The sequence below is a fragment of the Neofelis nebulosa genome, chromosome 5, assembly GCF_028018385.1.
Source record: "Neofelis nebulosa isolate mNeoNeb1 chromosome 5, mNeoNeb1.pri, whole genome shotgun sequence".
Classification (NCBI taxonomy): Eukaryota; Metazoa; Chordata; class Mammalia; order Carnivora; family Felidae; genus Neofelis; species Neofelis nebulosa.
Window position 1 is genome coordinate 136,780,168 of NC_080786.1, and position 22,560 is coordinate 136,802,727.

Here is a 22,560-nt window from a genome sequence, read left to right on the forward strand (position 1 = left end):
ATGAACCTATAGTGTACATTTTTATATCTCTCAGTGGTTGTGCATCTTTCTGAGATTTTCAGCCATTGTGTTTATTTTTGCATCTATACTTCTGTGAAAGAAGATCGCTTCTTTTTATTAGTAGGTTAAGACAAATGAAAAATGGCACTAGAGTTTGTTATTTCCATTGAGGGTGACATCACTTCTCCAGAGGAGACATTCCTAGTCCCTGTACTCTATTGAATTTCCCTCTTTAATGCTCCCAGAGCATCCTTGGTCTTTCAAAGAGCTCATGTCTTTATTTTGGACTGGCTTGTAAACTCCAAGGTGAGGGTATTGTATATGTCTTGTTCACTATTGTGTTCATAGTTCTAGTATAGCCCCACTCCCCAATAAAGGCTGAATGAACAATTGATGAATGAATTGAAAGGTGTTGGGAAAATCATGGCTATTTGGTACAGCTGTCCTAAGCATTTCAAAAGCACACTTCATTTCTTTTCTTAGCCTTGCTAGTCATTTAGTGACTTCCAGTTTACAAATATCCTGGCCCAAACTATTCAGTTTTCCAATGCCTTTTCAGTACATCTCATAATACCTTAAATAGTACTGGAAAACAATATATAAACTTAATCCATTGATAAGTTTCAAAAAGCAAAGGAGATGCTTCTTGTTTATCCTAAACTTTTAGGTGCTTTCCTGAAACCCATGGCTTCATTAGGGGTGTTAGTATCTTTAGTTTTAGAAGAGATATCAAAATAGGCTTTGTAATAGGTGGTGCAAAATAAAAAAAATAAAAAAAACTTCTATGTAACCAAAAATAATTAAGTAGGAAAATAGAATCATTGTATGGCATCAAAATAATAATGTCTTCTTGTCTCCTTTGAATGGATAATTCATGTTTGTAGTCCATCAGTTTAATGCAGTCATGCATTTAACTTGATTTTGGAGCATAAATCCTCATTTTTCATCATAAATGGGGGAAACATTGTTATGCTTTATTGTTAAAGACACATTGTAAAATATTGGCCCAACATAAAGTAATACTGGGCTTGTCTCTGAGGTTAAAAAGATATAATATTTTCTACATGTCATTTATGTACCATCTATCTATCTATCAACTATCTATCTATCTATCTATCTATCATCTATCTATCTATCTACCTATCTATTAATATGGCCAGGCTCTAATTTACTTACAATCATGTCTCTGGGAAATTCAAGTTTACAATTGCAGTAATGATTTATTAAAGACATCATTGTAGAAAAATATTATTTTATTTTCATACAGTTATTATGAAAATAGGTTCTCCTTAATAATAGCTGTCATTAGTTAAGTGTTTATGATCCCTAAGGCCCTGGACTATCCAAAGTACTTGATTTTCCTCACTGCTCCCATATGAAAGCTGACAAAGGCAGCTGATTACTATTATTCTGTAATAGAGATGAGAGAAATAAAGCAAAGAAGTTAAGGAACTTGCCAGTGTTTAAATGGTTAACATGGCACAACCAAATGTTAACATTGTTTAAAATTGTTTAATTCATTAAATTACATATATATATACATATACATATATATATATACTCTTTACATATATATAATCTTTATATATAATTCATTAAATTATATATATATATATATATATAAACTCTTTCTGTGTTAATTATAATCATAGTATATTTTTCAAATAAAGGGTAATTGAAATATGTTATTTAAAGCATTTATTTTAGAAAAAGAATCAGGATTTAAGTGTAGTATGTTCAAGGGGAGCATAACATTTTTTTTTTCTGATGCTAGTAACATTTTTAACAGGTAATAATTTCTTATATGTTGTTATACTATGAATCTAAAACACCAGAATAATAAAAATACTAGTGGTAAATTACATATATAAAAAATATCCAGGCTACATTTTATGTCCCCCAACACACACCTCAAATTTTAAGCAATAGTCTCTGGCAATTAGTTTAATGGATATACTAGGCTTTTTCTATAAATCATGTTGAATGTTTTCTGTTTATATGACTATTAACAGTCAAAAAGTGGCTAAACAGCAAACTGATGTCTGTGAAATAAAAATAAAATCAACAAAGATGAATTATCAACCACTGAGTTGTCAAGACTTAATTATGAAATCATCACCCTTTGGCTAAAATAAAAACATTACACTTTTTATAGAAAATTCTTAGAAATGATTTCATTGATAAAGCAACTTTATTTATCCCTGTCAATGGTAAAATATCTTTTTTGTTATTAATAAAACTATTTGTTCCACCTGAAGATAAATTAAATTTTTTAAAAACCACAACTTAAGTGTATGAGTATTTACAAAATGTATTTGTGTTGCCTCTACAGAAAGATAAAGAAGATCAGTGGCTAGAGAAAAAGGTTCAGGGAAATAAAGACCACATTATTTTGGAGCATCTACAGTGGACAATGGGGTATGAAGTTCAAATTACAGCCGCCAACAGATTGGGATATTCAGAACCGACAGTCTATGAGTTCAGCATGCCACCAAAGCCCAACATTATTAAAGGTAAGCAAAACTCTATGCTTTCTTAGGATGAAAACAAATAGGATACCAACTTTTTGCAACTCCTGTGGATTTTTCCTTAATATTCAATTAAGGAAAATTTTATATATCTTTGTATATATATAAAGATATTTTTATATATATTTCTTCTATAATTTTATTTTTTTTTTTTAAATTTTTTTTTTTTCAACGTTTTTTTTATTTTATTTTTGGGACAGAGAGAGACAGAGCATGAACAGGGGAGGGGCAGAGAGAGAGGGAGACACAGAATCGGAAACAGGCTCCAGGCTCCGAGCCATCAGCCCAGAGCCTGACGCGGGGCTCGAACTCACGGACCGCGAGATCGTGACCTGGCTGAAGTCGGACGCTTAACCGACTGCGCCACCCAGGCGCCCCTTTTTTTTTTTTTTTTTTTTTTTTTTAATTTTTTTTCAACGTTTTTTTTATTTTATTTTTGGGACAGAGAGAGACAGAGCATGAACAGGGGAGGGGCAGAGAGAGAGGGAGACACAGAATCGGAAACAGTAATTTTATAGAAGGAAGTGTAAATTCTGAGTTCCAATCATGATTATTGTGACATGTCTTACTCAAGATTTCCTAAATCATTCTTGCCACGGGGTTATTAGTAACTTGTAAATACACCATGACAATTTCAGTGGTTGAAGTAGTGAGGAGAGAACGAACAGAGGGACAGGATGGAAGGTAAGAGTGAAGTGTCAAAAATCAACATGAAATACTTCTTTTGAGACCAGAAAATCTTTTGTAAAGAAGACAACATCTCTACCAAACACGTGAAGGCTGGTCCTTCACTTTTGGGAAAATGCAGTCAAAGATGATGACACCATCCATAACGGATCAAACAAGTTGAATTTAGAAAGATAGAATCCGTCACATAGTAAGGCAGAAACAGCCACAGAGGTAGCCCCAGAAAAAAAACTATAACTAGAGTTTCAAGGAGGCTCACAACATTGCAGGACATGCTATATTGGTATTCACAGCACCCTGGTGGATTCTGCCTTTATTAAGTAACAGTGCTTCCATGATTATATGCTAGCAATACTATCAAAGTCCACAGGAAGGATATTAACATTTTTTTTTCAGATACATGCTATAGAGGCAAAGGTGCAAGAATTTGTCCTGATTTGTAGTCTTATTTAACTTTGAGTTGTCACATGGGTTATATTTTAACATTTATCAATCCTTTAAATATATCTGTAATATTTACAGGTAAATTTTATGCAAATATGTATAAATATACATAACATACATATATTCTTCATATGTATATATGTAGAGCTGAAAGGAGCATATTCATAAGCATGGCTTATTGAAGTCATATTAGAGTATCAGTATTGGTACATAACATTTTTGATACTGGGAAAAAATAGTTTGTCAGTTCAGTCATGCTCTTTAACACTTTTGCAATTTCAAATGGATATTAATCTCATTATTATGATTTTGTGATATCACACATCTGTTTTTAATTGAAAGCATCTTTATACAGTTAGTCTTTCTATTATAAAATAATTACTGTTGCTTATATGTTTTAAAAATAATTGATATTTTGGCTTTGTATTGGTAACATTAATTAATAAGTGCTTCCAATTATAATTTGAAAGTAGGAAGTTGGGAGCATCTAGAACTAATTTTGATATCATGTTATAATGTTTTTTTTGATTTACAAATCAGTTTTGCATTTATTATCCCATTATCTCATTCATATATCTCTTAATCTGTATTGAACAAGGAAGACTTATACTCATTTTACAAATATAAATTTGGAAGGTTAAGGGATCTGTTCAAGGTCAGAGCTACTTAGTCATATGACAAATCCAATACCCTTATAAGATGATAGATCCAAGAAGAATGGTTGAATATGCTATCAAGTTCATTGTCTCTGTGAGTTTGATACATCAATAACTCTACAATTATAATGTTTTATGTTTGTAATAACTATCCTCTATGCAAATATCAGCAACATAATATAAATATGATTCTGAATCTGAGTCAGAATCTTCAAAGGTGGGTTGCAACTGTGTATTCCCATTTTCCTAAATCTTTAATTTAGCTCATGTGTTTGGAGGAAATAACTGTTTTTATCAGGATAAAAATTAATATTGTATGAAGTTAGAAGGTGACATTTTAATAACAGTTTATAAGTAAAACACAAACTGTAAAACAAATAATCAATTTTAGACAGGTTTGTTTATATTATACTTCCAGAGTCCTTACTATTTTATTAAAAAAAATATTGTTAATAAAAAACAAAAATAGGTATGGACAATAGGGTAAATAAATAAGAATATATATATATATATATATATATATATATATATATATATACATATATATACATATATGCATGTTTGTGTGTTTGTATATATATACACATCTATACACACACAAACATACATATATAGGCACAAAAATATCTAAGATATATTATGATACATTTACTATAAAAACATATTTTGTTCCAATTTCAGAATCACATTGTGGGCAGGCAGTGCCTAGAAGGAAAATGGAGAGAATTATGGTTTATAGTTTCAGCTTTGCTGTTGTCACTTAATTTCTCTCAATATGCATTTCCTCTTAGCCAAGCGAGTTACTTCTGGTTCTTAAATGGTAAAAATCATTCATTTGTTCCAGATGTTTATTGGGGTTTTGCTTTGTGACAAGGACTGAAATGAGTATAAAGGAATGACCTGTGAAAAGTACAAAACTGGCCCTTGCCCTCAAAGACTTTACAGTCTAGTAAGGAAGATAGACATAAAATTAGCGTTAGAATAACCATTAACAATTACAACTAAGAGACAGGCTGGTGCCATATGCTGCCATGAGGGGGTTGGCAATTATACCTAACTTGTGATGGTAGGGTAGGGGTTAGGTAGGGGCAAGGGAAGCGTTCCCTTAGAAAATACCTTTCCTGAAGAAACCCACAGGAAATGAGCCTTCTGGGGAAGGTGTCCTATATGGAAGAAATCTCTAAAAGAAAAAAAGAAATTGATCTGCTTTAGGAACTGAAAAAAACATTACTGAAGAGAACCTGGAACCGTGTGAACAAAGATAAGGATAGAGAGGGACCTGTGACCCAGATAATCCCAGGTCTTCTGAAAACTACATAAACACTTTTAAAAGAGATCCTAAAAACAGTAAGAAGTCGTTTGAAACAGGGGTGTTATATGAATAGATAGGCATTAATGACAGATTAATCTTGCTCATATGGGTAAAAGAAAGAGATGGATAAACAGGAATGCTTGAAAAAATAAAGATGGCAGTAGAAAAAGAAAGCCATGAATAAATCCTGGACACAATGTGTATTTAAGTTAAGCTTACATGTGTAATAGATTCAATTCAGTAGATATTGATGACTTTTGAGTTTCTTTTCAGTTTGGTATCCATTAAGTTTGAAATGTCAAGTAGTAGTTACATGTGTGTGTATAAAGATGAGAAGATAGTCATAGCTTGGAAATATACATTATGATGATAACATTAACAGGTGAATGGTATTTGAGGCCTGGGTGAGGATAAAATCACACAATGAGTAATGCCTTATCTCTATGAAAAAGCGTTGATGTCTGAAATACTCATTGATGTCACCCTAGAAGGGTGATGAGCGCAGCATCGATGTTCAAGGTGTACTTCTTGGGTTACTAAGGAATAGAGGATTAAGAGTTGTGCCCAAAGGAACTGTGATATTATACAGGAAGAGGAAACCACACCACCATACCCAGTGAGAGTAAGATGTTGTAGAATTCCTGGAAAAATAAGAAGACTGTAGCTATGAAGGTGAGCAGAGAGGGGAGGGAGGGGAAACAGTGTCAGAAGGACTTTAGGATGAAAAAAGCTGGAATGTGTTTCACAGCTGATAAAGCAGATCATGTGGTCAAGGAGAAGTCAGACAAAGCTATCTGAGAAGATAGGAGATATATTTCTTTCCCCCATTAAACTGTGTTGCTGATACAAAGCAATTAGCCACTTCCTGGAAAAGGAGAAATAATAAAAGATTAATTCATCGTTAAGAATCCACTGACTGCTAAAGCCTCGTGGAAAGCCACATTAAAGGCATGCCTTTATAGTTTAAAAATTGTTCAGTTTAGCTGTAGAAGGTTTCATGGGGCGGTTTTAAAGACTATGATGGGTGATGGTGAATTTGGGAGCCTTTACACCCACAATATCCTATAGAGTTAGAATTACGTATTGGTAAAATGAGGAAAATGATCTTCATACATCTTCATCAAAGTTATTCTTGTGGCTTTATAATTTCTTATTCCATTTTAAAATAAATATTATAAATTCAAGCTCAAATCTGAAATGAGTTCTCTGTAATAAACTAGCAGACCTTAAGTCTTTTTATTCAAGTTTTAGAAGATGTGAACTTTACAAATTAATTTAGTTTTAATTCATTTTTGGTAGCATGCATTGTAAATTGTCTAAATAAGTTTATGGGCTTTTGAATTTAGAAAGTCATCGCTTATGTGCATTCCATGTGTTTAATTTTTGGTAAGCAGCAGGCTAAATATAGAGTACATGTATTCATTGGGCTGAAGAGCTATTTTTTTAACAATATGCTCACCTTAAACTCATATATTACATATTACGTTGATAACAATGGTTTTTCTATGCATGTACATTAGTGGATACCACATTTCTCCATAGTTTATTATTGTAATTTAAAAGATACTTTGTGATGAATAATATTTTCTCATTTTCACTCTCAACATGTTTATTTTGGAAGATGTATTTGTTGATTTACATAGAAATAGAGTGCAAAATCACAATTGTATTCCCTTTTGGAATATTCATACAGCATAATTCCATCTCATTTATTTATAAACAATGAGAATATTGAATAGTTATGACAAATTAATTCTTATAAAATGATTATAAATCTATAAATGAGAACCTGATAAAATGACATTTATTGATTCATTCTGTAATTTTTATTACTAAATATACTACTCTTTTAAAAATCCTTGGAGATGAATTTATTTTGAAAAGCATTTCCCACCATTTCTTTTGGTTTATGACATTTTTAATACCGGTTTTTTAACCAAAAAAAGACCATTTTTCATTTAGTAATTGCTTCCTTTTTCTGATTTTGTTGCTATGAATTGAACACATGTCTAATTTTAACATTATCAATATAATTTGATGACGAACAATTCCATTCATGCATTGTTTAGATCTGATGGTAAAACAATTCTATCATCTGAATTCAAGCATGTAACGCATCTATGAGAGTTCCTCAAATATAAGAAGCTGACAAAGAAATTATATAAATCACCACCACTAAATAAATTGTTAAAAATGTTCAGGGGTGTGTGTGTGTGTGTGTGTGTGTGTGTGTGTGTGTGTGTATTTACACGGTGTTTTTCATTATACTTCTAATGAACTGTACAGTAAAATTATTTTGATGGCACTCAGTCTAGTTCCAAGCCACACTAGTATACCCTTGCAGTTCTGAATAACTCAACATGAACCCAGAAACAACACATTCAAGTGCATGGCAAATGCAAACATGTTTTCTTAAAGTTAAATTTATGATCTATTCAGAACATACATTAGAGAAATTCTAAAACAATGGTGAAATTAAAGTTCAGTTAAAATTGGAGAGACCTTTATTTTAACTATTTGGAAATCTCAGTCAATGCTAAATATTAATACTATACCCAAAACAATATTCCTTTGAATTTAGCACATAATGAAAAAGTATATTTTCATGATCCTTTGTTCTCAAAATTATTTTTAAAGTGGTACAATGACATATGTCTAGACCATGCTTATGGTCAGTTGGGTCAATGCTCCTTGCTTCTACCCTTATGGCAAATTTCCATTATGAATATGTCATTTTCATGGGTATATCTTGGTAGTTCATTCATTGTTAAAAACGTAACTACTTTTATTAAATATTTCTTCTCAGATATGATGGTAGCAAAAAGTAATATCTGTAAACATTATAGAATATGATGAGTTCATATTTACAGTAGCAATGTGAACTTACCAGTAGCACAGTGAAATGACAGGTGCCTTCTCACTCATAAGTTGTATCTTCAATAGAGAATAAATAAGATACTTATTTCTAAAGAATCAATGACAGAACAACTGTCTGATTTATGTGAAATAAACTTTATTAATATTGAGATTCAGTTATGTTTTAAATATGTGACAACTATTTAGAAAAGTTGTATACAGATTTTAGCCATTCTTTTTCTTGTATCAAAATAATTTTTTTGTAGGAATTTGTAATGGCTTTGTGTAAATCTTGCATTAATTATTTTCTCTTTTTTTTCTTTCCCACTGTCACTTTTTTTCTTTTTCTTTACTTTCATGTTGTAACTCTACTCTTTTTTTCCTTAATTACTTTATTCTTATTCTATTTTCAAAAACAATTTCCGTCATGCAGATAAATGCTGTGAAGCGAATAAAGGCGAAAATGGAAGCCAGTCATGGCAGCTGAATGCTGCTGGGTTTTCTTTCATTATAGCCCTCAGTTTGTCTTGGATGTTTTAATGTTGCTGTTATATGATATTTCCTTTCATGCCCCGCAAATTTAAAAGGCTAATCTCATATTATGATGAAAGTTTTTCTGTGGTCCGACTAATTATGCATGTATTTCACTCATGAACAATTAGCCTATTTTCCCTTCCCCAAATTGTCAACCTTTAAAGTAGATAATTTGTCAGAAAATCACTGAAAGAAATAGAATCAGGATTGTTTCTTCCAGGATGCAGTTCATTGCATAACTTGCTTCATTCTGAAGTTTCCTTTAGTTTCTAAAGTTGACCTTGTTAAATATCATGTCACTCTTACTTGGAATTTAAGCATTTGCTACATCTAATCTTCTCTCATTTGATTATTTTGCAAAAATAATTCAAAATCCATGACCATACATTGTATTTTATTATGTAGAATTGTGGATCTTTTATATTGGTTTTAATTGTTATTCTTTTAAATGTAAATTTCCAACTTTATGGACGTTTATAAAATTTCATGGTGTTTACCATTTATATACAACAAAAACTAATAGCTTTTGTTATATTAGATATGTATCCGTACTGTGTTGCCTATTTTCATTTTTTTTGACCTAAAATATCATAAGAAATAAAAATGAAATAGTTTTCTTCTTTTAAATTTGAACACTAACTTTAAAATATCCAATTTAGTAATTTAAATATGAATGTGTTTAAAAAGTTGCACTCTGTTCACTGGATATGGACTGTGCTATGAGTTGGCATCGAGTATTGATTTTCTCACAACATATATGTATACTTCTTTATTACAACTTCCTGGACACAAAGAGTCAGTTTCTTTGTAAAGACCAGAGAGAGAAGCAAATATTTTAGCTCTTGCTTGCAAGAAGATGAAATTGAGATGAGGAGGTGTTACTACATTTTTCAGAGGAAGCTATATTTGAGGGATTATCACAAGCAATGATTTTAGTGTTCAATTTTCATTTATTATAAAATGAGAAAAGTGTTTTGTGTTTTTCACTTCTAGCCACACCCTGCCTAGCAAGTGATTCTTACTGTTCATTCAGGACAATTAGAAAGCAAGCAGGTTTATGTATATGACAAGAGTGACCATACTAATGTGCGAAATTAAATTGTTGGATTTTGGGCTTTGAGATTCACTCATCAAAAACTATTTATTTTGTTTCATGAAAGTATTCTTTTACTCCTTAAAACAATAGCTACAGGACCTATAATGTAAGATCTAAAGCTAGATTTCTCTTTAGTAGTCTGTCATTATCTTTTCTAAACTCTTCTGTCTACTGCTGTCCTTTTTTCTTCTCACCTAGCAACAGACCTTTAGAATGCAGGAGTAACCCAGCCACAGATTAAACATGCTTTTGCTTCCTTCCTTTCTCTTCCACTGAGACAAAGGAATATCCAGACTTATGCAGTTTGGGGAATGTTCTGTTTTTAAAAAGACCATAGCCAACATTTTAAAATTATTAATTAACCAATTATAAGTGCATAGTATGTCTATTTTTGGAGAAGATATGTAGATTTGTTGGTTACTAATATGGAGAAAGCGCTAGGAAAGAAAAGAGTTCCAATAACTCTTCGAGGAACAATATTTCCTGTTTACCATAATCTCACTGGACCTTTTCAAGAAGATAAATGTTTCCACAAGAAAGTCCGGTAGAAATTATTTAGGCTAGTATATGATATCAACATAATTTTGTGGAGAATATGGAATATGTCTTTCATAAGATAACAGAGTTGATTTTTTTTATTTAACATTCTACGACTCAAAGTAACCAACAGTGGTATGAAGAATGCTCAAAGTCAAGTTTACATGGTACCTAAAGTGATATTTTGACAGTTGAGAAAAGAATTTAAAATTAAAAATTTATTGTCTCAGCATAATTATTTACACTTATTAAATTCTTCATTATTTAATGAATGATATTAAATTCAGTACATCTCAGTACAGATCAACTTTTTTTCCTGAACTATATTTTAGGGGTGGGGAGGAGCAGAAAGAGAGGGAAAGAGAGAATCTCAGGCAGGCTGCAGGCGCCAGGCTCAGCACGGAGCCCAGTGTGGCGCTTGATCTCACAACCATGAGACCATGACCTGAGCTGAAATAGTAGGATGCTTAACCAACTGAGCTACCCAGGTGCCCCAGATCAAGTTTTTAATCCTGAAATTAATAAGTAATATTTCATTTGACCAAATGTTATGATTAGAAGAGCAGTTATTTTACAGTTCCGAGATATGCATAAATTCTTGAAAATAGATCTTCAGACATCTTAACATACAAGCTCTGTGTTTAGCTTATTTCCATGGGACATAGGAAAGCACAAAATTCTAAACAGTACAGCTAAAACAGTTCAATAAATGAGACCTTAGAGATCATAAATTATCTTCTCAGATTAAAAAAATCTTAATAAATATGTAAATGTTGCTAAATTATCTTTTTAAGTCTCTGAGTTTTAGTTTTGTTATATGCAACCATGTAATCTGACAGTCTAATTAGTATCTATCTATAGGTCTAAATAAAATAAAAATCCTTTGCCTGAAACATATAAAATGTGAACTGTGTGTTAAGGTAAGTTTTATGTTAATCATTGTATATAATCAGAAGTATGTGTCTATGTCTGTTGATGTGTATATCATATCTCCAAATATTAAATCATTCCAGAAGTTTGTTTTGATCATGTTATACCGGTTATAACTTTAGGTTGATTTACTTAAGGATGATTATTGTATCCGCATATGGAGCATGAGGATTAACTTCTTATATAAACATGAATATCTCCTTGTTTTTCTCCTCTCAGCTCTTTACTTGTCTATCTTCTTGTCTCCTTTTATCATTTAGTCTTACTGTTTTTCTCTACTTCAGACAAAACTCTAATTATTTCTCAGATCACTGGCTTGCCAATACCATGGGCCAGATATGCCAACAGGCTATGCCTAGGAGATAGCAGTAAATTCTTTCTTACGAAACTTCTTACATGGGCAATTTAGGTCAATGGCCATTTTTCATCCTCTTTCTTCTCATATTAGTCATTGGGAATACTGTATTTTATAAATGCTACACTCCTACTGTTTCCAAATAATTACACAGATGAATATATATGCATTCATTAGTGGTAGACATGGACAAGGTTAATATGTCTTATGGCTTTATTTTTTTTAATTTCTCTTTTTTTTTTTTTAGCCTAAAATATCTTAAGTGCTTTTTTTAATGCAATAAATACATATAGTCTGGACATTGGATTAACAGTTTTGTATAATTTTAGTTGTATATATAAAATGAATTCATGCACAAATAATTTCATTGCAAATCGTTTTTACTATTAAATACACAGAATTTTTTTAAATTAAGAATTAAAAATACAAGTACATGCAGTACTTCATAGGTTGTATAGTTTGAGTCAAATGGATTTATGATTATTCATTTATATTTAAGAAAATACAGTATGTAAGACATAATTAATCTTTTTGGGATCTGAATGAACTCTTTTAGATATCTGAAAAGTATTTTATTTCTTAATATGGTATACATACCCTAAGAATGGAAAAGTAAATTTTAAAATTACAAATTATCTTGGTGATTTAAGATATTTATATCACCAATACAATCATTAAGTATGTCTGGGTTTAATTTTCAAGAATAATTAGGTAATGTTATGTATAATAATACTTTCAGTTTGAAGTAGTCGAGAAATCTCTCTAGTCATGTAAAATTATTGGAAAATGTCCACCTGTTTGGTTTTGGTTTAGATATTAGTAGCATTAAGAGCTTTAAATAGTGTGTTACAATACTACATAAATAAATATTATTTATAATCTTCTTTAGCCCTTATATGGTAATTTTACTTAATGAATATAAGATCATGAAGGTCATATCTAATTGTATCATTTTATGTATTTTATTATGGCTCAAAACAACCTTTGAATAAGTACAAATGAAGTAGGTTTTCTCTAATTTTAGTTTGTTTCCTTGCTTCCTTCTTCCTTTCTTCTTTTCTTCCAATTCATTTTGTCTAATATTCTCTTTCTCTCTCCTATATTCCCTTTATTTCCCTCCTCTTTGTCTCTATTGCTCTGTCTTTCTTTTTCCCACCCCCTCTAGGTTTTGTTTCCTCCCTCTCAATTTCTGACCATGAATGAATAGGGTGTATTTTTTCTACTCCTTTTCTGTTGATGAACTGGTAAATTTTAAAATCTTAGCATTCGTGGTAGGGATATATATCAGAAAACCTTCAGAAAGGCTAATGCCTTTCTGCATTCTTGAATGGATAGCTCAAATTTGCATATTTCACATGATTGGAGATGCAAATATTCTACAAACAGCCCTTGAAATCATTTCAATATAAGTTGAAGTTGGTAAAAATTCCATTTCCAAATCAGCTGTTATGTCATAAAAAATAAAGAGTATTATTTAATCACTATTAATATTATAATTCTAATTATATTAGAATTCAGAAGATATTAGCAAGTAAATTTTAAGAACTAACTAAACAAACAAACCAAATATCTTTCTAACATCTAATTAACCTGATCTCTTCTGGTTTACTATTTAAATTGGTAGAATTAAAATTTAGAATTAACATTTTTTTAACTTTTAAATATAAAGCTGTAGTATTATTTCTTTCTCATTTATTGTACTTAAAAACTTGATGAAATACATAAAGGTTATAACACTATATTAAGCAACATCTCAATTCTTATCTAAGGTAAAAAATTCAGTAATCTTAAATCTAATTTAATTGTTCTGAAATAAGGCAGAGATAGGAGTTTAATACCAATGCTTTGTTTTCCAAATACCTTTGGTCTTATTATCTTATCTAAGATTATGAGCTGCTTAAAGATTTCTGGTAGTAATCCACTCTTCCTTTATGGCTATTAACTAATTTCACAGCCTGAATTGAAAAAAAGTGAAATAACTAAGGAAAACACATATGTGTAAGAGTACTATATCTATGCTGATCTGAACTGCAAACTGATGTCCCAATGGCTTCGTTGCTGGACTTTTATTTTACCTAATTTTTAAAGATAGGTTCATTCAAGTAGAATTAATTTTAATTTTAAGTATTAACTAATTGAATGTATTAAGTTTAGGTATATTGTAAAATTTCTTAATGTGTGTATGTTCAAGTTAAATTAACTTATTCTTTATCATTCCACTTTAATAAAAATATAAAAGTTACACATTGCAAGCACTGCATATATTAAGAGATGGCATCTTTTTCTTAATTATACCATATTTATTTTTATTCTGTATGTGTACTAAATGGATACTATGAAATAGATCTCTTAGCTAATCTTTTTTTTAATGCAAGCAATTAAAAATTGCTATTTTAAGTAACATCCATGATTCATGAACTTCTTTCAGAATATTTTTATCTCACATCTTACACTGATTTTATGTATAACACTTGTGTTTTAAAGTGACTGTTTCTGACCATTTTAATTGCATTTGTTTTCATCATAGCTTATTTTCTTGAAAAAAAATGTGCGTTATAAATGTATCGTCTTCAATATCATTTCTTATTTAAAACCCCGACATAATATCCAGCACTATGTGTAATCCTATGCATGTGTTTCATAGTATATTAAATGTCATTTTATTTTCTGTACCTCTGTGTCTCCATTGTTGTAATAAAGAAAACTGAGGAAAAACTTTGTTATATGTGTTTTCTTTATTACTGGTACAAATTTTTTATGTCCTTGTGTGTTCTCATTTCTAACTTGATCAAATCCAAGGTCTCAGTGTAATAAATGTATAATCATTGAGTGACTTCTATTTGGGGATAAATAATATATCATCAGTAGACTCATATTGCAAAAGTAATTTAGAAACACTACTAAATACTGTTTCTTTCATAGTAAACTAGTTCCAGAGTCGTCTTAGAAACGTCGATGACTAGTAGGAGGCCAAAGTAATCAGACATTATCTTAATAGAATACAGGAATATAGTTAATAACTTTAATAATGAAAGAATTGTTAAGTAGTTTCCATTGCTAGCAAACGTTTATAAAGGCAGATATAAATACTTAACGAGATTTTTTAAATCTCCTTGGTTAATGTATTAACTGTAATTCAGTTTAAACATCATAAGAGTAAAGTTGTAGAAAATTACTAGGGTCCGCTGCTCATCCACACCCAAGGTATGAAACAAAAATGGCATTGGTTTTATTTTTTAATGTGTACTGTGTCACACGCTGTGTGGAATGCCATACGTGCAATATTTCAATCACTCCTCATAAAAACCTCTCGGAAGTAAGTATCATTTCTCTCATGTTTTAGATGAGAACAGTGAGGCCTAAAGAAGTTGAATAATTTATGTAGAGTCACATTTAGAATCCAGGTCCTGTGCTCTGAATAAATCATTACGTTTGTTTTTTGTTTTAGTACTGAATCTGGGTTCAAATGATAATTTTTTTAGTGTTTATTTATTTATTTTTTTATTTTGAGAGAGAGAAAGAGTGTGCATGTGTACAAGCAAAGGAGGGGCAGATAGACAAAAAATCCCAAGCACTCTCCATGCTGTCAGCACAGAGCCTGATACGGGGCTTGATCTCACTAGTCATAAGATCCTGACCTAAGCTGAAATCCATAGTCAGAAGCTTAACCAACTGAGCCACTCAGGCACCTCATAAATGATAATTCTTTATATGGAAGTTAAATTGTTTTTATACAGTGAAAAAAATTGGTGGCTTAAACATAAATATTTATTTCTCTTATATAAACATCATCAAGTACTTCATTGCCAGATAAAAATGACATAGTATAGAAATTACAAAAGAGAAAATGTTCATTTTCAAGATATGCATTATTTTAAGGCACGCTTAATCTTTCTTATTTCGGAATAGCCCACTCTCAAATGTATATCTTAATATATATACCGCCCATTAAAACATATGAGTATACATTTCAAAATGAAAATTTTTATATAGTATCTGTGTTTTGTTATAATTTCTGAACTTCTTTCAATTAAGTAGTTACAGAAGTTTTGTACAGTGGGAGAGAATGAAAGTTAAGTAATTTTTCTTTGTTGTTCTTATTTTTATTTTTCTTGAAACCCCTTGACAATAAGATAGTATCAAATGGGAAGTATCTGGGAATTTCTGGACATTTTTACAGTGACCGTCACTTAACATTACATTGATCTATTAGCTTTATATTTATTTTATTGTTTGCTATTCTAATATTCTAATCAATACCATTATCTTATTAGGTCAACAAACTGAGGATCAGAGAAGCCAAATGACTAGTCATTGACTCTCAGTTTTCCTCTTTGTTTGTTTTTTTTTTTTTTTTTTAATTTTTTTTCAACGTTTTTAATTTATTTTTGGGACAGAGAGAGACAGAGCATGAACGGGGGAGGGGCAGAGAGAGAGGGAGACACAGAATCAGAAACAGGCTCCAGGCTCCGAGCCATCAGCCCAGAGCCTGACGCGGGGCTCGAACTCACGGACTGCGAGATCGTGACCTGGCTGAAGTCGGACGCTTAACCGACTGCGCCACCCAGGCGCCCCTTCCTCTTTGTTTTATCAAACTACACTGAATCTGAGATGGCATAACTAAATCCCTAGTCTATATTTATATGGTCTTGTGTCTTTGACCTAGTTCCTTTGATTTCTTCTTGATTGCCTCATAGGAAAAAAGGCCATGTGTTAACTAACCACAGTTCCCTCCAGTAATCATGGTACTTCAACAAGTCAGCTTATCTTTCTTTCTCCAACTCCTACACATGGCTGTTCTCCCATGATCACTGTAATAAACTCTCCGTTTACAACCCTAAAAGGATATTAAGTTAAATTTAATCACCTTATGATTTTTAAATATTTTCTGAAAGTACTTTATAAAATGACTTTTTTACATTGTAGAAATAGGTCATTTTCTATTAATATGAAATATTTTTACCTACTGTCTAATAAAAACTAAAACAGATATTTCCATATCAGCATCTGCCCTTTCCATTTTAAGAAATCAAAATAAATGGCTTCAAAAAAGAATTTTTATAGTGGTTCTATGCTTGCTATTCTGATTTCTCATTTATTATTACAAAAAGAAATATTAAAATATTTTAATATTCATAGTATAATAAATATAGACTTTTTTCCTGCTTAAATGTGGTTAACAAGAGTAAAAATTAGCTCCTCAAACTACCATTTCTGTTTTGAGGAATCTATGAACAATAACTTTCAATTTGCTGTCATTTCTATATAATGTCACCAAGGCTAAGCCAATATTCTGCTTCCCAGTGCTTATTGGTGGAAAACGGACAAAAATATTCTGGGGTTTTTATATACTAAGCCTGAGACTTACTGTCCCATCAGAGGAAAGTTTATTTAAGGAAATAGAAATATTTCTTTACAGCAAGATCTGGTCTGGTTCATTGGTGGGTCCCATCATACAAAAATAGGAAGTTGAAAATGTTTAAGACTTACGCATGTGTTAGTAATCACCTAAGGTGTCATTTTTTTTTTTTTTTTAATGCTTATTTACTTTTAAGAGACAGAGACAGAGGCATAAGCAGGGGAGGAGCAGAGAGACTGAGGCAGAATCCGAAGGAGGCTCCAGGCTTGGAGCTGTCAGCACAGAGGCCAACATGGGGCTCGAATCCACCGACCATGAGATCATGACCCGAGCTCAAGTTGGACACTTAACCGACTGAGCCACCCAGGGCCCCCCTAACATGTCATTTTTTTTTAAGTATTAAATGACATAAAAGATTGTGTATTGTGTTTATAGACATTCTCAGTAAATCCAGGCCTGCTAGCCATTCCTTGGAAGATTTTAAAAGTAGGACACTGTATTTTTTTCCTCCATTTTTTTAGATACACTTTACTTTTTAGAGAAGTTTCGGGTTCACACCAAAATTGAGAGAAATCTACAGAATTCTCACATACTGCCTGCCCCAATACATGTATAGCCTCCCCCCCATTATGAACATGGAGAATGGTACATTTGTTACAATCGATGAACTTAGATTGACACCATTGACATCATTTTTACCCAGAGTAAATACATAGTTTGCATTAAGATTTACTCTTTGTGTTGTCATTATATGGGTTTTGATGAATGCATAATAAAATGTACCCACCATTACAGTATTGTACAAAATAGTTTCCTGCCCTAAAACTCCTCTGTATTCTGCTTTTTCATCCCTCCTTCTCTCCTAACCCTTGGGGACCACTGATATTTTTAACTGTCTCGATAGCTTTTCCTTTTCCAGAATATCATATAGTTGGAATCATATGGTATGTAGCTTATTCAGATTGGTTTCTTTCACTTAATAATGTGCATTTAAGGTTCTTTCATGGTTTTTTTCATGATGCAATGGCTCATTTCTTTTTAGCATTGAATAATATTACATGTCTGGATGTACCAGTTTATCTATTTACCTAGGGAAGGATATCTTAGATGTGTTTTTAAAATATATTTAAAGTCTGCACTTACATTTTAGAGTTGAAGTATCCTACACAATATATTATTTAGATGCACTAAATATACATGATGAATGGCCCTACAAGTTTAAGTGTTTAATTATAAAAATGTAACTTGATTTTTTATATAATCCTAATGCAGAAATTGAAGTCTCTAAAACAATATAGTGAGTGTCTAAAACTGGGCATTTTTCAAAACAGAATGTGATAAATTCCTTGGGAAATAATACCATTCACATTTTTCATTTATTGTCATATATTTATAAAATTCAAAAGTATGTATGTTTAATAATTTCATAACAGATTAAGCATCTTAGAATTTCAACAAAAAATTTGTAAAATATTAATTGTAGTTTAATATTTTAAGGGTGACATTCAATGTTGCAATATAGTCTTTAAGAAAAAAGGTATTTTCTATTTTGTGAAGAATTTTACTTTCTCTATATGGAACAGCCTTTTAATATTAACAGAAAATACATTTAGCCAGTTAATAGTTGAACCAAGGAACTAAAATTTAAATTATCCAGTTCCTTAACACTGACTAATGTCTCTTTTGGTCTTATTCATTCTAATCAAAGAAGCTTCATTTCTTTTGTGCCAATAAAAACCTTCATTTCTTCGTTATCTTAGGAGAAACACTGTAAATCACCTTTACCAAAAGAATCTGAATATGTATCATAAGACTTAAACTGCATATAGAAAAAGTATAGAGTTAGTGAGATAAGCATAAATTTGAAAAAGTAACAGTTCAAATAAGTAATTATGACATGTAAAATATTTTGTATCTCTTCATTTCACTTTTTGAGAAGGTTATGTAGCCAGTGGTCTCTGTTCCAACATATGTAACAATTTGAAATGTCAGCTAGATAGGAGCATAGGTATTCTGTTGTGCAAAGACTTTAGCTGTTTCACAATTTGTCACGGTTTATCATTGCAACAGATTTATAAGGACACTTAAAAATATGCCTTTCTAAAGTTTTCAGCTATCTGAAACATTTATAAGAAAAGTGCTGTTATATATTAGTTTTTTGCCAATTGTTTTTCAAAATTAGTACGGCTTATTTCTGTAATTCCTTTTCTTAGATTAAAAAATATTGCTTTAACTTTTTCGAAGGATGTGGCAAGTTTCCAAAAACACTCCCATAGAAGAATACTAACTTTATATATTAGATTGTTTATTTTTACAGGAAACTCTTTTCAAAAGATAAATACTGAGACCTTAGGGGGTATTAGGTAGGTGTTAAAAAAAGTGAAGGTGATGAGCCACTTGCATTGTTATTCCATACAGAATAATTATTCATGATTGTAAATATATATGATAGAAATTATAATATTTATCATATACAGTCTCTATTTTTAAAATATATTAACGGATACTAATTATCTAATGCTAATTCAATCACTAATCACTTGTTATAGGCTAAGCCTATTTCCTACTTTGGACGCCTAGCAGGCGTTGACAAGCTTGTGTGCATTATGGAAATGGGCGTGGAATAAGAAAGGGGGAGGCCTGGACAGACATTCTGAGCCATAATCCCAGGCCACTCTAGCTCCCTCTCCTGACCATTGCAACAGATTCTGTTTCCTGTCTACAACTCTCTACTATCTTTTGGGAAAAGCTCACTTTTGATGGTGGTGGTGTTTCTCAATTTGTTTTGGCTGATGTGTTTATATAGAGAGTTTTATAATTATAAATACCATTTATAGAATATACTTGTTTACAACTCCCTTTCCATTACTAAATCAAATATCTTTAACTAGCCAACTGTCCTGCCCCAAATCACATAGTAAAAATGGGTAAATAAATAAATAAATAAATAATAAATTTTGTCTGTGCAGACTTTTTACCCTACCTTCTCCCAAATAATAATTCCTAGTAGGGATAAGTGATTGAAGGGAAATTTTGATTATCATTGACTATATGTGTGTGTGTGTGTGTGTGTATATATATATATAAATTTGTATACATACATGTAAAAAATAGTTATAAATGTAACAGACCATTTTGACATAATAATCAAAATGACTAAAAAATGGAGACACAGTAGTTAGAAATAGGTGATGTAAAATACAACCTTCACCATCCCCCGCTAAAGATATTCAGTAGTAAACAATAAACAATCTACATCAATACTATTTGACTACCTATGAAAGACATGACCACTTTATTAAAATGTACTGAAATAGCTTAAGGATTTAAAACATAAATAACAACGATAGGCTTTGTTAATATATTTGAATAATACCGAAAACTATTGATGAATTTTAATTATAATATTTAAAATCTGAAAACTTCAACCTTTTAAATTAATGTGCGGATGCACAAACAGTATTATCAAGGAATAAGAAAGCTAGAAAATCATACAAAAAGGAACTTCTGCATAAGTATTAATGTCTGATATGAACTTTTATAATTTGTTTTTAGATAATTTAAACAGGTCCAATAAACTCAATACATGTTCCTTTAATACACAGAAAATTACTTTTGTGTGATCCTAAAAATTAAAAATCTGTCAAACTGGTCGCAATGCACTTACAAATAGGGCAATTTCACACAGTTATATACTTCTCTCATCATTATAAACTTATGATTTTTAATATATTTTTAAGGATTTTAAAATTTAAAATCCCGAAATTCTTTCCCCAAAATGCAATCCCTTATAAAAGACTGCAGTTTTCTTTTCACTGATAATAATACTCTTTCATAGCCATCACAAATATTACTAGCATCACATACTTTTTTTTCCTTTACATTGTTCATCGAAAACTGCATGCCAAAAATTACATGTTGTGCCCACACAGTTTTCATTCAGCTAGTTCACTAAGCAGTTAAATATCTGAATAATATGAACTTGAGTGATCTTGAAAAGTTGCTACTAACTGCATTTTGTCAGGAAGCTGAATGATGCAAATGCTTTCTTTATCTCACGAATACTATAAGCTGTCCAAGAGGGAACAAGATTTGACAGAGTAAAAGATTAGAACACAAAAGAAGTACGGTCTTTATTTTAGGGAGGAGGTTTTGATTCACTTAGCAATAATCTTTTGAAAATTTCAATCTTTTTTTTTTTATTCCAGTGAAGACAAATGTGTCTAAAATGTGCAGAATAACCAGAGCCATAAAAGTAACAACAATGATAACAACAAAAAAATCTAATGGTAAAGAGGGCAAATGAATTACAGAAGTGAATACTAATATATATATATATATATGTGTGTGTGTGTGTGTGTGTGTGTGTATATATATATATATATTCCAGTGCCCAAACCAAGCAAAAATCAATTTCACCTATCACAGACCATAAGCATTTTTAATAATTCCCTTGCTTTCATTTTTTCAATATCACTCTTAACAAAGATAAATATATATGTATGTATGTATATATATATATATATATATGAGAGAGAGAGAACACGCAGGGGAGAGGGTCGGGGGGGGAGGGAGAAAGAGAGAGAGAGAGAGAGAAGGAGAGAGAGAATCCTAAACAGGCTCCATTCTCAGCATTAGTGGGAGCCGGGGCTCAATCCCATAACCCTGTAATCATGACCTGAGCCAAAATCAAGAGTTGGACATTTCACCAACTGAGTCATACAGGCATCCCAAAAAAGACTTTAATTTGACATACAGAAGTATGGGAATGACCAAAAGATAATTTGCTATATGAAATATGAATAAAGGAATAACATTAAACAAATCATGTTGAGTTCTAGCTACAGTGAAATGCACATCTAAAACCAGAGGAATGGTGGGGTGCCTGGGTGGCTCGGTTGGTTAAGCGTCCAACTTCCGCTCAGGTCATGATCTCATAGTTTGTGAGTTTGAGCCCTGCATCAGGCTCTGTGCTGAGCTCAGAGCCTGGAGCCTGCTCCAGATTTTGTGTCTCCTTCACTCTCTGCCCCTTCCCTGCTCTCTCTCTCAATCCTTCAAAAATAAATAAAAACATTTAAAAAATTTTAAATCAGAAGAATGAAAATGATCTTAAAACTTAGGCCTTAATGAAGACAGTTTATCAAAAACAATAATAAAAAAACATATAATTTTTATTTTTATGCATCATAATTCATAAATGTTAGCAATATTCAAATGTTTAAGCTTCTAAAATCTAGGAAAGTTTTGGGTAAAAGTGGAGAAGTTC

At 31.3% G+C, this 22,560-nt stretch overlaps 1 protein-coding gene across 3 annotated transcripts in view; it reads left to right on the forward strand.

The window, feature by feature from the left end:
- Positions 1-22,560, forward strand: part of NCAM2 (neural cell adhesion molecule 2) — a 529,034-nt gene that overhangs the window by 482,575 nt on the left and 23,899 nt on the right. For 2 of the 3 annotated variants that reach the window (XM_058731784.1, XM_058731785.1), the window contains one exon: positions 2,333-2,513. In XM_058731784.1, the coding sequence (XP_058587767.1) occupies positions 2,333-2,513 (181 nt within the window). Of the gene's footprint in view, positions 1-2,332; positions 2,514-8,916; positions 10,910-22,560 lie in introns of those variants that run through there. The other variant, XM_058731786.1, reaches the window with a different exon arrangement.